We start from the raw sequence: 15,077 nt of genomic DNA on the forward strand, positions 1-15,077 counted from the left end.
TTGTCAGGCGAATCTCCAACCTCATTTTAATCTCAATCACAGGCTCGCGCTCCCCAGTCTCTACAGAATTGAGATTATAATAATCGAAAAAAAAATGGTAAACGTTTGAAAACGACGCAAGAATTGAACATAATTTTAAAAATCAATTTCGTATGAAATTCAATGAGGTACTTGGTCTTTAGCTGCTATAATACGACACTTTCAAACTCGACCACTTATACGAGTTCTAAATTCGGAATACTAGATTCACCACATGTTTGGTAATAATAAAACTAAATATATTTATATAAAGTTGAGCAGTTCTTCTTCTTAGGGAGAGTGGTCATCGTACAGAGAGTCTCGATGACGGTGGTAAAAGCCGGTGAAATAGTAGATCTAACCGAAGGAAAGACTGTAAGAAAGAGGGGTTAACAGCATCACCTGACGAGTCTACAGGAGCATAGAGGTCTTGGACTGAGATTAACAATACAATTTTTATTGGTTTTGGGTTAATTAATTATTATTTTAGAAATGTTTCCGTTAATCATTCTTGGTTTATCGTTGATTTGGATTGTAATTTAAATATTTATAAATAATATTATTATGTGTGTTTTGCGCAGTGCTATTGACATCGACTACCATTACTTGCCTTTGACCTTTTTGGAAGGGATGCTTCGTTTTTTTTTTATAGATCTATTGGTTTAAATGGTTTTATGAAGGGTAAAATTAATTAAGATGTTAAGTTCAATAATTGGATAAGTTCAATAATTGGATGAGAACTTGTTAATGTTAATCCATGGAACGTAGTGTCTATCGCTAGTGTTAATCCATGGAATTGTTTTTTTGTACGTGATGATTTGTTTCCATTTTAGTGAATCGTAAAATGAAAATTTGTGTGTTTAATTTTACAAAATAAAAATTGTGTGTTTAACTTTCTTTGGAGCTCGCGTTTCTGGTTTAGTTTTAAGCTACTTTCTTTATATCCAAGTCTTAGTTTATATAACGATTACATAATATATATAGTCCGGATTACAACATAACTTTTTTACGTAATTTTTTTCTTTTAATTAAACCTACAAAATAAGGATCTAAAATCTTTAGTTTTATTAAAAATTCAAAAGTCTTTAGTCAAGACCAAAACAAATTATTTCTTTCCAAAATTATAAATCATAATATAAAAAACATACTCCGAATTATATTATCTTACCAAAAATAGACAATTCATATTTTAAAAATAAGTAAATGTGTAGCTTCAAAAGAAAACAAAAAAAAATTACATGGACTGAAAACGTACATTCCTTTATATAAATATATTTAGCCACCTTTGCATTTTGGTTAATATCTATAAATAGGGAACCAATATGAACTTGTCTAACAATCCACTACTCCACATGATTTACATAACAATGGCTTTCTCTAATAAGCTTCATTGCATATCGATGTTTATGATCATCTCTTATCTTACTCTTATTCTTTTTGCCTCAGGGTTAGATGTCTCAAACACTATGGCGGAAGCACCAACACCAACACCAGGATCGGGCCACGACGGCGTGTTACCTCTAGCACCTAAGCATGTTGTAATCCACAACACTGTAGAGAACGGGGAAGTTCTGGATGTACATTGCAAATCTGGTGACGATGATTTGGGGTTGATCCATATCCCTTGGGATAAGTACTGGGGTTTCAGATTTCATGTTAACATTTGGAAAACTACGAAGTTTCGTTGCCAGTTTACGTGGTATGGAGGCGGATCTCATTATTTTAATATATTTACAGTAGCAAGAGATGATACTCCATCTGGAGAGACTCCATTATGTAGAGAATGCATTTGGGAGGTGGGAAAAGAGTCCAAAGACGAGAAAACTCCTATGTGTCGTGTAGATGGTGATGGATATACTCGTTACTGTTTCGAATGGGACGATGAATAGTCTTTAAGATAATAAAATAATATATTGTTTTTCTTATACCTCATTTAATAAGTTTATCACAAATGATTGAATAAATTAAATATACCATTTTCATAGTGTTCGAATGTTTTAATTTTTTTCTTAGAATCTTTTATGTTTCCACGTGAACAAACTAAATGTAACATCTCGAATTGTGATATACCATCACTCAACTTAAGCGTCAGGAATAGATTCATGTCAGTTCTTTCGGACTCTTTGTTACTCATCAAGCTATTGAAAAATGGTGGTTCTCAGGATCATATTTAGGGGTGAATACGAGGCAAATACTTGCCGATTCTTGGTTATTTGCTATTTGACTTGTTTTGTCAGAGTAATTTTTTTTACGACTCGATACTTGGAAATAAAATTGATACTTGCAAGTAATTTGCTTTGTCTTGTTACTTGCTAAACTAAGTAATTGTCTCATGATTACATACAAAACGACACATTCTAAATTTTTAACATCCAAAAGTCACATGAATTTTCAAAGAAATAGACAAAAATGAAAATAAGCGTTCAAAATATTGAAAGACCATATAAAACTCAATGTTCCTCCATTTTGTTCCTCCATTTTATTTCGATGATCCAAAAATTTTTTCGCAAGTAATAAGTATTATTTAGAAAGTAAATATTTTATAGAACGATTAACAAATAACAAGTAACGAGGCAAGTACCAAAAAATACTCCCTCCGTTTTTTAATATAAGTTGTTTTAGAGAAATTTTCATGTTCCAAATTATATGACGTTTTCGGTTTTGTATGTAAAATTTATTAACAGTTAATGTTATATGACCAATGATAATATATCTTTTATTTTATTATATTGGTTGATTTGTGGTTAGGTAAATAATTAATGATTTTTTTGTTTAGAAAATGTAAGAAATTAATGATTTTTTTAATTTGTGTGCACAATTTTAAAATAATTTATATTAAAAAACGGAGGGAGTAAAACTTGAGTACTGGGCTTTTCAAGGGGGATATCGGTCAAGTCACGAGTATAAGGCTAGTATGGAGATGCCCAGCCCTATATTTATCATTACTAGTCTTACTTTGATGTTATCTCTTTTACTTTCATCTCTCGAAAACTTTAATGGAGAAGCTGATGCACTGGCAAAATCATCCCTCTCCTTGCTTCCGTGTAAAAATGTCGAAGCCCATATTTCTTAATCACACAATAATAAGTAGGTTCTCTCTCACTAGTCCTTTTTAAAATGTCAGCGAATATATAAACTCAGATAAGTTGACAATCCCAATTGCATTCAGAGCTAAGAAGAAGAAGATCAACGATGAACTCCTCAAATCTACAGTCTCACCCAACCGCATCACCACACCTCTTCACCTCCATCGACATGGGAACGAACTCCTTCAAACTCCTCATAGTCCACGCCGACCCTTCCACCAGATCCTTCGTCCCCGTCGAGCGTCTCAAGGAGCCAGTCGTACTCTCCCGCGAATCACCAACCTCAATCTCCCCTCAATCTCAATCCCGCGCCATCCAATCCCTCCGAAATTTCAAATCCCTCATCCTCTCCCACAACGTCCCACTCAACCAGATCCGCTGCGTCGCGACGGAGGCCCTCCGCCGAGCGGAGAATCAGAAACACTTCGTTGAGACGGCGCTCGAAGACGTCGGGATACAGATCGATGTCCTCTCCGGAGAAGAGGAGGCCAGGCTGGTTTACCTAGGCGTGCTTCAGTTTTTGCCTGTGTTCGAGAGGTCTGTGCTGTGTATCGATATAGGAGGTGGATCTACTGAGTTTGTTGTAGGTAAGAAGCTGTGGTGAGGTTATTTATTTATTTATTTGTATTCATAACCACTCTGCTAACTAAACTGGTAACTCACCCTGTATCCATAGGTAAGCTGTGGTGAGGGTTTTGGTTTTTTTTTTTGTACGATGACTCTGCTAACTAAACTGTTAACTCTGTATCCATAGGTAAGCGTGGCGAGGTTAAGCTGGCTGTTTCTTTGAAGCTAGGTCATGTGAATTTGACTCAGATGTTTGGTGTTGGATTGGTGGAGATGAGAGAGTATATACGCTGTGTGATTGATGAGTCTAGGTTAGGGGATAGATTGAGAGAGTGTGAGAGGTTTGAGGTTGTTGTGGGGTCTTCGGGGACGATTCGAGCTATTGAGAACGCTGTTTTTAGTGGATATGGGAGTGATCTGTGTTGGTTTGATCTCGAGGAGGGGTATAAGAGGGATTGGAGATTTGGGAGGAGAGAGCTGAGCGGCGTTGTGGAGAGGTTATGTAGTGAAGGGGATGAGGGATTGATTAGGAGAGAAGGATTTTTCGGTAGGAGAGCAGAGTTTATTGTTGCTGGGGCTGTGTTGTTGGAGGAGATATTTGAGGCTTTGGGGATTGAGGAGATGGAGGTGTCCGAGTACGCGTTGGCAGAAGGTGTGATTGCTGATTCTTTGGGTAAAGCTTTTGGTGGATTGTATGATTTGAATGCTAATGCGAGGTGGAGATCGGTCATGAGGCTTGCCACGCGGCTCAATGGGAAGAAGCGGATGAATCATGCTGTACACTGTGCTAACATCGCCAAGGTATATTTGTTAGATATTGATTTGACATGGGTTTTCATAAAGAGTGTTGCTTTTTTTATCATATTTGATAGGACAATGATTTTTCAGGAGGTCTTTGTAGGTTTGAGGAAGTGCAATGACTTTAACGTCGTGTTAGATGATAAGGATCTTGAGTATCTTGAAGCTGCTTGTTTCTTGCACAATATTGGAATCATCACTGGGAAAAAAGGGTATCATAAGCAGTCTTATCATATCATCAAGGTTAGTTCATCTATCTCTGTTAAGAAAAAAACACTGAACATAGCAATTTATGAACCTTTTTGTGGGGTTTTCAGTGTCTACTTTAAACCTCTTTGTTATTAATAGTTTCTTCTTTCGTAGAATGGAGATCATCTCTACAGCTACACTGCTGAGGAAGTCGAGGTATGGTACCTAATCCTCTAGGAAGAGGAACTTGTCTTGATTTTTACTGTTTCTCTGATTTCGGTCACATGATTTGCACAGTTTATAGCATTGCTTACGAGATACCAAAGAAAGAAGTTTCCCAAGCTTGATCGTGCACCTTTTAAGAACTTTGCTGAGAAGGTAATGTGTCTTATATTTCAGTTTTTTCAAACTACGCTCAACCTTTTTATGTTGTTTTTCTGATCCTTACACTGTCTGTTTTAGGCAAAGCGAAAGTTCATTATCATGTGCGTGATTATACGATTATCTGTTCTACTTCAACGGAGTGAGAGTATGGATCTCCAAGAAGTTGAATTTCTTGAATCTGCTAATAGCTTCAAACTTGTAAGTAATTTTTGTTTGTATCACTCTATATCCTACCACTACATTGCCTTAATGACATGGAATTTCTGATCATTACTTACCTTTGAAATGCGCCAAGCTGTCATATATTTTCAGTTTCTGCTGTATTCAATACGTTGTTACAAGATCCTTAGCGATTCATTACTCATTAGCGATTCATTTTCTCTCTTCAGGTGCTTAAACAACAAAACCAGGAACCCTTGGTGATTGGCTCTCAAGATCAAGCAGAAGAAAAATCCGATGCATTACAACTGGAGCAAGAAGCTGAGCATTTTAAAAGGGTAAAGTTTCATCATCACATAATTTTTTGCAATGAAATGTCCGGCTATCAGCAGGTCTCTATAATTGATTTAGAAGCAGTAACAGCGACAAAAGAATGTTAACTAAAACAAAAGGAAACCTAAAGAGTGAAAATGACAATAACTTTTCCCTCATGTAAACCGAGGAGACCCTTTAATAGCTAAACTCCATATGTAACTTCCTGGGTTTTTTTTTGCCTTGAACTCAGCAGCTATTCAAGAAGGAAATGGTGGTTGTTTTTCCTTCCTGAAAATCAATCAGACGGGTTTCTTAGCTCGACGGTATTGAACTGAAGCTTTCCCAGGTACAATCATGTCCTCATGACAGATCAAAAAGCAAGTCATATAATTACAATCATATACCATTTCGTCATTGCTCTACTGGAGATTTTTTTGTATCTATTGCAGGTAGTCTTGAAGTGTTAAACTATATACTTTACTTCTCTGGATGTAGAGAAAGAGCGGAAACTCTCTCCAGTGATAGAGAAGTTTACCCTTATAATTGGCCTGAGACGGTGAATCTACTAACCTCCTTCTGGTATCACCGATCTAACCTCTGTAAATTTTGGTCCTAACTCTTGTATAAAACCTATATTGTAACTTCATCTTTAGTGTGTATTTTTCTCTTCATCGTTGGTTGTTTATTTTTCGTTTGGTTTTAACATGTCAACAACAACCAAATTAGACTTAACCGGAATCTATAGGCGAAAGCACCATTTGCGAGATGTATCATTCTGATAAGTAGCTGAGTTTCTTTCTATATCATAATGACATTTCTTTTGCTTACAAAACAGGGTAAAAGGTCATAGTGATGATTACTACTGCTCACAATCAGAATGATTTTCTTGTTCGGTTTGATTCAACAAAAGTACTACTACTAATACACAAGTTGTAAGCCGTCGACTTAATGATATTATATTAAAACTTGGAGGATACTAAAAGAGAGTTTATGTCTTTTTAAAGAGGAAACATTGAGAATGTTTCATTCATAAAACCGTGCTTGTTTGGTTTCCCATTCACTTGATGTAGTAAGATAGCCATTTAAAGCCCTCCCCATATCCCATTTTGCGTACGATGCTGCACATGAAGACCTCAAGGGGACGAACACCAGATTCTTCTAGACTCACATTGCTTTTACCCGTAGTGAAATTGGTGAGACCCAAGTGATACCTCAGCTCATCTTCAGAGGCTGCATACGGAATATCAATCTTATTGCCAAGAATGAGAAAGGGAACACTTGATAAAGCTTCATCAGATAGAAGAGCGTCAAGCTCTCTTTTAGACTCCACAAATCTCTCCTTGTCGTAAGCATCCACTAAGTACACAACAGCATCAACCTTCACACACACAAAGAGAAAAGAGCTTGTTTCAGCAAAGACACATACATAGCCAATTTGTCCAAAACATAACCAAGAGTGTTTCTATCTAATTATACATTTTTCTGAATATATCCAAGACTATCAGCAACGAGATTATCACAATAGTAACTCAATGGGATGTAATAAAACACAAAACGTCTCTCTAGTGTTACTAGGATGATGTTGTGATGGCAAAAGACAGAGAGATGTATAAAACCTTGGCATAGTAGTCTTTCCAGACCCGACGAGCAATCTGGTGGCCACCCAAGTCAAAAGCCTTGAACTTGATTTTGCCAATGCTCAGTTCCTCAGACGTGGGATGCTGTGTTGGCTGGTGCTGTACTAACCTCTGCAATCACACAGCACAACAAATAGATATTAAGCATGTTTGATTCCGACCAGCTTTAACACATGTCCTAACACAAAATCGGCTATTAAAAAAAACTTAAAAATCCCCACTACAACAACTCGTATGCCCAAATTTCTCAGTACTATATGTCCAATTGCCAGATAATCCAAAAAGAGAGTTTAAAATCTACAGGAGCTAAGGAATATTCACCTCGTCTTTGAGCATGTGAAGCAAAGTAGTTTTGCCGGCATTGTCGAGTCCTAGAAACAATATCTTCGCCTCTTTCTGCCACAATCCTAACGTCGCTAGGATTCCATAGAACCAATCGAACAAAAACATCACAAACAAACTCCCCTTCTTCCTCAGATCTGATGGAGAAGAACACAATACGAAACAGCCAGGAGAAACCCAATAAACTTTAACGATCTTTGTATCAACTACAAAAGGTTTTGTTGATCAGACAAGGGTGAAACAAATCATTCATTAATGTCACACATTTATACGAAAACGAATAAAACACGTGGGTGATAGGTAGCTGGTGCATTGACGTGGAGCCTTCTCATTGGTTCAAAAATTCTCGTTGACGTCATTGAACAACTATGAACCGTCCGATTAAATAACCAGCGTTTGGATCTCTTCTAAATTTACACCGGTTTAGATCGAATCAAAATGGTTTATTTCCGACAACTCCAAAGAATGACGTCATCATTGTCACGGTTTAGATGGCTTCTAATTTTACACGGTTTATTTCTAACAATGGTTTAGAACTTTAAATCGGATCAAATGGTTTATCACGACACGGTTTATTTCTGCAACTCAAGAATGACGTCATCATGGTCATCGGGTTAGATCTCTTCTAATTTCACACGGTTTACTTAGACAACATCATTTAAACTGGATCAAATGTTCTTATAATAAACTTGAAGTTATTACAATTCATCACACATTCGTTCAAACAGATGCATCAACCATCGAGGAAGATCCTAAGCCCTTTCACCTCTGATTCTTCTGGCGAGCTGTATGTCCTTAGGCATGATCGTCACCCTCTTGGCGTGGATCGCACACAGATTAGTATCCTCAAACAGTCCGACGAGGTAAGCCTCGGCAGCTTCCTGGAGAGCGGCGACGGCGCTGCTCTGGAAACGGAGATCCGTCTTGAAATCCTGAGCGATCTCTCTCACTAGCCTCTGGAACGGGAGCTTGCGGATCAGGAGCTCGGTGCTCTTCTGGTACTTCCTGATCTCTCTTAGAGCCACTGTTCCTGGCCTGAATCTGTGCGGCTTCTTCACTCCTCCGGTGGCTGGAGCTGATTTCCTCGCTGCTTTTGTTGCTAGCTGCTTCCTTGGGGCCTTGCCTCCGGTTGATTTCCTTGCCGTCTGCTTGGTGCGAGCCATTGCGATTTGATTTATCGAGAAAAGAGGTAGAAGATTGAGATCTGGTTTGTGAGTGAATATTTTTGGTTAGAGGAAGAGAGTATTTATTATCGTCAGGGAATAACAAGAAGCGGGAAAAAAAGATTTCGCTTTCGTTGTTTTAGCGGTATTAAATCTGGATCGTTCATTTGGTTTTAATCGACGGACATAAGGCGATTATAGTTCACGATCCGCGTGAAAGTCATATTAGCCGTAGATTTTGTGAATCCTACGGATAAGTTTACTCTTTACAACTAGCGATCCATGTGAGCATGTATGAACCAATAGAATACGTTTATTGTCAAAGACATTTATACCATCTCTCTTCTAAAGTACACATTAAGGCCCGTTTATGAGATTTGGGCTTATAACGTGATCCTCGTGAAATCATAACAGCCGCAGATTGGTAAAAATCATTTGCGGCTCGCTGTTTTCATAAAATGCACACTAAGGCCCACTATCAAATCTAGAATCTATCAACTTTAGCTCACTACTTCTCCAGTGTAATAATTGATAACAGTTTTGGCGGAGTTTTGGTCAAGGAGAGAAACAAGAAGAGTAGGGAAAGAGATGTTACTGCAAAATGTCATCATATGGTGTTTTCAGTACAAAAAGAGCCTATGATCGTCGTATCATATGCTAAAACTAGACTGCTAAAAATACTTCAAAAGCAAGGATTAAAACATGAAACAGAGACTTGAAAACTTTGGTCTTGAATCTTCAACCTCCTTACCATCATAGCTCATCCTGCAAAACCATATAACCATCAACAACAACAATATGGAACGACACTGTGACGAGTATTTTTTCTTAACATACATGAGCAGTGGCGTCTTTCTCCGAGGTCTCCTCGCTAACTTCTGATTTGGCTTCGGTCTTAGCTTCAGTATCAGATTCATCTCCCTCATCTTCCTCTGCTTCATCTTCAGCCTGGAAACAACTCATACACAATGATATTAGTTCAGAACATTGGCAGAAGAAACAAAGAAAGACTCTGAAAACTTGAAAACAAACACAACTAACTTACATCAGTTTCCGCAGGAGCGTCCTTGGATTCCTCTTCCTCTTTCTTCTTCTCAATCTCATCGAAAGCTGCTTTCTCCGCCTGCATTTAGTTACGAGATTAGATTGGCTATTCTTATCAGTAACCAGAAACAAACACTTGTGTTCATGCAGATGGGTATTTTTAAAACACGTACATCCTTGAGCTTGCCCCATGTTTCATCTGCCAACTTCTTGGCATAGTCTGGGTCATCGCAGATCAAAACATTGTCGAATAATGATCCTGATTTCACCTGAAAATAGAGTAAAATGTATTTTTAGATGGGATTCATGTGCGCAAAAGAGCTCCAACTCCGAAACCGCTCACAGGCTTTTCAGGCAAAGTATCGATGACCCTCGGGTCGATTCAGCTACCAGTCATGGCCAAGGAGATCACAAAAATCGTCGAATTCGCGGTAGTAGATCATCCTGTAATCTACAACGTGATCATGGGAACCCCATGGCTCAACGCTATGCAAGCCGTTCCATCGATGTACCACTTGGGTGTCAAATTCCCGACCCCAAACGGAGTCGCAGCTATCTGGGGATGTCAGAAACAGTCGCGACTGTGCTTCCTCGCGGAGCACAAGTTAAGGCAGATGACAACCTCTGCAACGGCAAATCGCAAACGCACGAAGATTGATAAATCTTCGACCAAAAACGTTTCAGGAAAAGACGATTTAACATCGTCTGCTGACGCAAACGCTTCGGGTGTCGAAACTCAACATGAGTCCGAAGCCGACACTGTAACTCAACCGGAAAATCCGAAGAGAACACTGACCCAGCCACGATCATCACGATCAAGGCGGTCAGCACGGGCGACAAACGACCGAGTGAAAACGCTTGCGGCAAAATAGAACTACGAGATGGCTGATCCTCGAAAGAGGTATGTAGGCATCTCGTCGAAAGACGAGTTCAGAATCCCCCTCTCTAAAAAGGGGGGGGGGAGTGTGATGTATACTCGTATACTCCAACATAGGAAAATATGTGTTATTGTAATCGAGTTCTTTAGAGATTTCGAAATTTTTTACTATCAATATGCGTCGCTCCTTTTTAAGACACTTGCAAAAGTCTCAGAACACGCCTAGAAAATCTACAAACGTTAATACTCTTGCCAGCTGCCTCATACGGCCCAAAATCGCAAAACAATCTCACTTCAGCACCAAAAATATATGTATAGTCTTCGAAATAACTGCGAGACGTCGCCAAGTTAAAAATCGAGATGATACGAACAAATTGTCCGAACGCGACCACTACAAATCTTACACTCCGTTCGTCGATTGGCCCCGACGAACACATCAGCCTTCTTAAACAAACGCAACTTGATGACTCTTTTGATCTTAGAACGTCCAACACAAGGACGAAAGCGCGCTACAAAAAAAGTCTGAAATTTTGGTCTAGCACTTCAGTTGGCTTAAAATGGTCTCGGAAAGATGCTCGATTCGTACCATACAAGTCGTATAAGCCGAGAACCTATCGCGGACTTTAAATCGGTACGAATCAGGAAGAAATCGCAACAGGAAACCGATAGCCGGCTAGTCACCGCACAAACCTTAAAACCGAGAGTAAACTAGGTCTTGCCTAAACCCATCGCATTGGTCTCAGGACATCTCAAAGACATGATATAAAACGATACGAGATCCTAAAACATGTCTCTTTGTTCATATCTCAACGTTCCCGAAAGATCGTAAATAATTTTTACGAAAACTCACGTCTCGAACAAACCACAGATTGAACGCCTCAACGAAGTAAATATGAGATGACAATCCATGTTTACTTCAAACCACTCGAAACAAAGTAACTCGAACAAACATCCATTATATAAACCGGATAGCGGTAGGGGTTCAAAGCCACCAACGGCCAGTCCCGATAAAAACGGCTAAAAACAGGCCCATACAAAGTTCGAAGGCCACACTCGGCCAGACATATATGAACAAAGGCCACACTCGGCCTCTAAAATTCGCGGACGGAAGGAAACTCCGAATGCATCCGTGGGATCGTTCACTTCTCATCGTCACCGGCAAAAAAAATCATGTCGTGGTTTCTACGGTATCAGGAGAAACCGGGATGGGATCCCAGAATCCCTGAATCTTCCAGCGATCGGAGGAATCCTTCATGCCACCTTCATTAACTCCATCTCCCTCTCGAAAACGTAGTCATCCGCCGCGTTTCCAAAGGCTCCCGACAGAGCCGCGACACTCACGGAAGTCGCCCAGCGAGTTGAAATCGTCCTTAAGATTCCCGTACTCAACCTGGAATTGAGAAGCGCGAGTCTTCATCACCTCGATAATTCCCTCTTGCCCTTCTGTTCCGCCCTACGAACAGCCCTGGCATGATCACGAGCGAGTTGAGCATCTCGCGCCAACATCTCGTCTCGCATGCGAGCAATATCCTTTCCGCCTTCTCCGCTTTAAAGCGATAGATCATGGCCTCTCTATGGCTCGCCTCAATAGCCGATCCAAGCAAGTTCAAGCCCTATAAAAACCGATTGACACGTATAAGCAAAAAAAAAATAAAAAAAAATAACAATCGTCAAAATTCTTAAAGTTTATATACCCCGTTGATGATACGAGATCCTTCCGCGACGAATTTTGGCCTCCCCGACTCGCTCGTGGCCGGAGGAGCATCGAAGCTCGACGGAAGACCAGCGAAGAAATCATCGAAGTCCGGAATAGGGACCTCGCTCGTACCGCTTCCATCGCCAAAGCAAGGTCCGGATCCCATCCTGGAAGCATGCAATCGTCCACCGAAAACTCCAGGTCAGTGAGGTCAATATGTTTCCCCTCGAAGAGTTCAGCCCCATCGCAATCGTGGGAGCGGCGTCGGGACCTTGGTCATCAGGCTCGAATCACTCCTTTTTTCTCCGCCCAAAGCAGGATTAGGATGCACAAACCTCAGCGCCTTTCGAACTCTCTTCGGCGTAAAGGAAGTCCAGAAAAAAGGGACCGTTCCTGAGAAGATCCCTCACCGCAATAATATCCTCAGGAAACAGGCAAGAGGGTTGATGAAGGGACGATCGTTCGGCAACCTCCGCGAACAATGGGATACAACTCTCCTCAATGGACGTGGCGTCTACACGAACGAAGAAGAAAAACTTCTTCCACGAGTTGAAGTTAGAAGTAAACCCTTTACCACTGACATGAAGTTCCGAGGAACCAGCCTGTACGTGTCCGTATCCTTGATGATCTGTACCGAAGAAGCGCTTCGAAGTGATCGACGGTGAGGGAGAGACCATGCTCGTAGCTCAGGATCAGGACTCCAATGAGGTGTTGGGTGCCAAGAGGATTCAGTTGGCTTACCGCCACCCCGAAACGATTCAACACATGGACGATAATCTCGGGGATCGGGAACCACAAACGGCAGCGCACTACGAATGCTTCGTAACAAGTAAAGTAACCCTCCGGGGGACTACTAGCGCATTCTCCTTGACAAGGAACCCTGAATTCCACCGCGTCCGAAATATGGTAGAACGCCGCATGACCTCGAGGAATTCACTAGTACTCCTACTTGGTGCACCTACCTTCACCGGGCGATGGTTCATGACCGGTTACGATTTTTCTTTGGGAGGCGTGATCGAACCGTACACGCCATCCACCATGCCTCGTTCTCGGCCGGGTCTACCGAATGAGGAACGAATTCCATCTTCGGCACTCGAAGCTCTTCAGAAACGTTCGCGGGCAAGGACCCTTTCTTCGAACTCCTCTTCTTACTCGACATCTCGTGTTTTTCTTTTTTTTATCAAGAAATGAGGAAAGATAGAGAGAAAGAGAAAGAAAAGAAAGAAAGAACTTTCAAGAAACCTCTCTATGAGAATGAGTAAGTGTAAAGATTATGAGAAATTACCTCCATTCTTATAGGCATGAGAAATTACTATTTACTTGCGGATTTTTGGACACGAACTTCGCCCAAATACACCAATCTCGTCCGAACTCGCCATACCGCGCATTGGGATCTCACTAGAAATCCACGCTCCCAACGAGCTGGGGGCTAAATGTTGGGTCGAAAACGGTTGCAACGAAGTTAACGTCCAAATCTCCGAAGAAGAAAACGCAGAAACCTTCTTCGACAAATACTTTTTCGAAATAAATTCTTCTTTACGAAAATACTTTTTCGAGCTACGTAGCGACCGAGCTCGAGCCGAAGTTCGGTCGCTACGTAGCGACTGAGCGCTCTTCCGAAACGTCGATACGACATTAGTCCATGCATTCTCGTCTCCCCTTCGATGCTATCTCCCGAAGACCGTAGCGAACCCATTTAACGTTCCCCGCCATTCTAAGTTATCGATCAAACTTTACCGTAAAAACCGCAGAAAGTTCGTTCTTTATCGAAAGAAGCCGTAATAAACGCTTCGAGTCAGAAGACGGCCCAAAGGACCTAAGACATGGCTCGAGGCCCGACTTATGTTTCTTAACCAACAGCCCGTGAGCTGCCATAATGGTTTACGCTTGGTTCGCAAGGAAAGATAAATGTCAAGTTTCCGCAGATAAATACGATATTTTGAAGATAATTACGAAGATCGGAAAAAATGGAATATCTCCATTTTTATGCTATGGCGGCTTAAGGGTAGAAGAGGAAAAGCGTAACCGACCTTGTAGCCAGTATATAAGGAGTCCTAGGCGAGAGGCATGGAAGATGACTTTTCTCAGAGAAAACTTAGCACTTAAAGCAATTAGCCAACTTTCCGTTTTTGTTATTTCGAGCAGCGACTCAACTAGGTTTTGCAGTCTTAGGTTGTTAGAACTAGGATCTCGCCGACAGCTCTCGTAGCCAAGGCTTCTACCTTGTTGTAACGCTCGTACGCGGATTCGGAATAAAACTCCTTTGCTCTCTTTACGATTCTTATTTCTTTTCGTCTTTAATTGCGTGTTCTGATTGCTTGGGTGTGGTTTAACAGATATTCGGGACCTCTGGGAAATTAGGGTTTTCCTAAACTTTCCTAATTTAAACGGAAATCAACAGTGCGAATTTCGGTCCCACACTTACAATGATGTTTGTGGGCTTGCGGCCCATTATAAAGGCCGTGTTTTTTTTTATAATGATGGAAAAAAACCAAAGCTAACTTTAGGACACTCTATGTCGTAGGAAATAGGGATTGCAATCAAGATCTCGACCGCGGGCCTGGCCCGTAAAGGCTTGCTGCAGGGTGGGATTGAGCCTCCATTTGGTAAGCCCGCAAAATTACGGGCCTCGCGGGACGGGTTCAAAGCGGGACGGGTCGAAAGCGGGATGGGTCGAAAGCGGAATGGGCTTAACCTGCGGGTTTGAAGACCCGACCCAGTCCTAAGTCCCTATTTCTGCTTTCGCCAAACATTGAGAGAGAGAGAGAGAGAGAGAGAGAGAGAGAGAGAGAGAGATAGAGA

The 15,077-nt window shown here is 40.9% G+C and overlaps 5 protein-coding genes across 5 annotated transcripts; 2 read left to right on the forward strand and 3 right to left on the reverse strand.

Moving 5' to 3' along the window:
* The first annotated feature begins 48 nt into the window (after positions 1-48).
* Positions 49-2,725, forward strand: LOC106454377 (S-protein homolog 5). Its single transcript, XM_048766288.1, has one exon. The coding sequence runs from the start codon at positions 1,341-1,343 to the stop codon at positions 1,905-1,907; it is 567 nt and encodes a 188-aa protein (XP_048622245.1). The 5' UTR covers positions 49-1,340; the 3' UTR covers positions 1,908-2,725.
* A 229-nt stretch (positions 2,726-2,954) lies between these two features.
* LOC106453165 (exopolyphosphatase) lies at positions 2,955-6,187 on the forward strand. The gene is made up of 10 exons (XM_013895421.3): positions 2,955-3,105; positions 3,188-3,691; positions 3,859-4,472; positions 4,560-4,712; positions 4,833-4,874; positions 4,956-5,036; positions 5,121-5,240; positions 5,432-5,539; positions 5,770-5,862; positions 5,966-6,187. The coding sequence occupies exons 1-9, from the start codon at positions 3,015-3,017 to the stop codon at positions 5,806-5,808; spliced, it is 1,752 nt and encodes a 583-aa protein (XP_013750875.1). The 5' UTR covers positions 2,955-3,014; the 3' UTR covers positions 5,809-5,862; positions 5,966-6,187.
* A 163-nt stretch (positions 6,188-6,350) lies between these two features.
* On the reverse strand, positions 6,351-7,760 carry LOC106453166 (GTP-binding protein SAR1B). The gene is made up of 3 exons (XM_013895422.3): positions 7,475-7,760; positions 7,133-7,264; positions 6,351-6,894 (listed from the first exon to the last, which is right to left on the reverse strand). The coding sequence occupies exons 1-3, from the start codon at positions 7,601-7,603 to the stop codon at positions 6,574-6,576; spliced, it is 582 nt and encodes a 193-aa protein (XP_013750876.1). The 5' UTR covers positions 7,604-7,760; the 3' UTR covers positions 6,351-6,573.
* Positions 7,761-8,152: 392 nt separating this feature from the next.
* Positions 8,153-8,730, reverse strand: LOC106453164 (histone H3.2). The gene has a single exon (XM_013895420.3). The coding sequence runs from the start codon at positions 8,656-8,658 to the stop codon at positions 8,248-8,250; it is 411 nt and encodes a 136-aa protein (XP_013750874.1). The 5' UTR covers positions 8,659-8,730; the 3' UTR covers positions 8,153-8,247.
* Positions 8,731-9,233: 503 nt separating this feature from the next.
* Positions 9,234-10,026, reverse strand: LOC125591677. Its single transcript, XM_048766289.1, has 4 exons — positions 9,876-10,026; positions 9,704-9,781; positions 9,496-9,606; positions 9,234-9,423 (listed from the first exon to the last, which is right to left on the reverse strand). Exons 1-4 carry the CDS (start codon positions 9,929-9,931, stop codon positions 9,354-9,356), a joined length of 315 nt encoding a protein of 104 aa, XP_048622246.1. The 5' UTR covers positions 9,932-10,026; the 3' UTR covers positions 9,234-9,353.
* Between the last annotated feature and the right edge of the window lie 5,051 nt (positions 10,027-15,077).

The sequence above is a fragment of the Brassica napus genome, chromosome C8 (genome assembly GCF_020379485.1).
Source record: "Brassica napus cultivar Da-Ae chromosome C8, Da-Ae, whole genome shotgun sequence".
NCBI lineage: Eukaryota > Viridiplantae > Streptophyta > Magnoliopsida > Brassicales > Brassicaceae > Brassica > Brassica napus.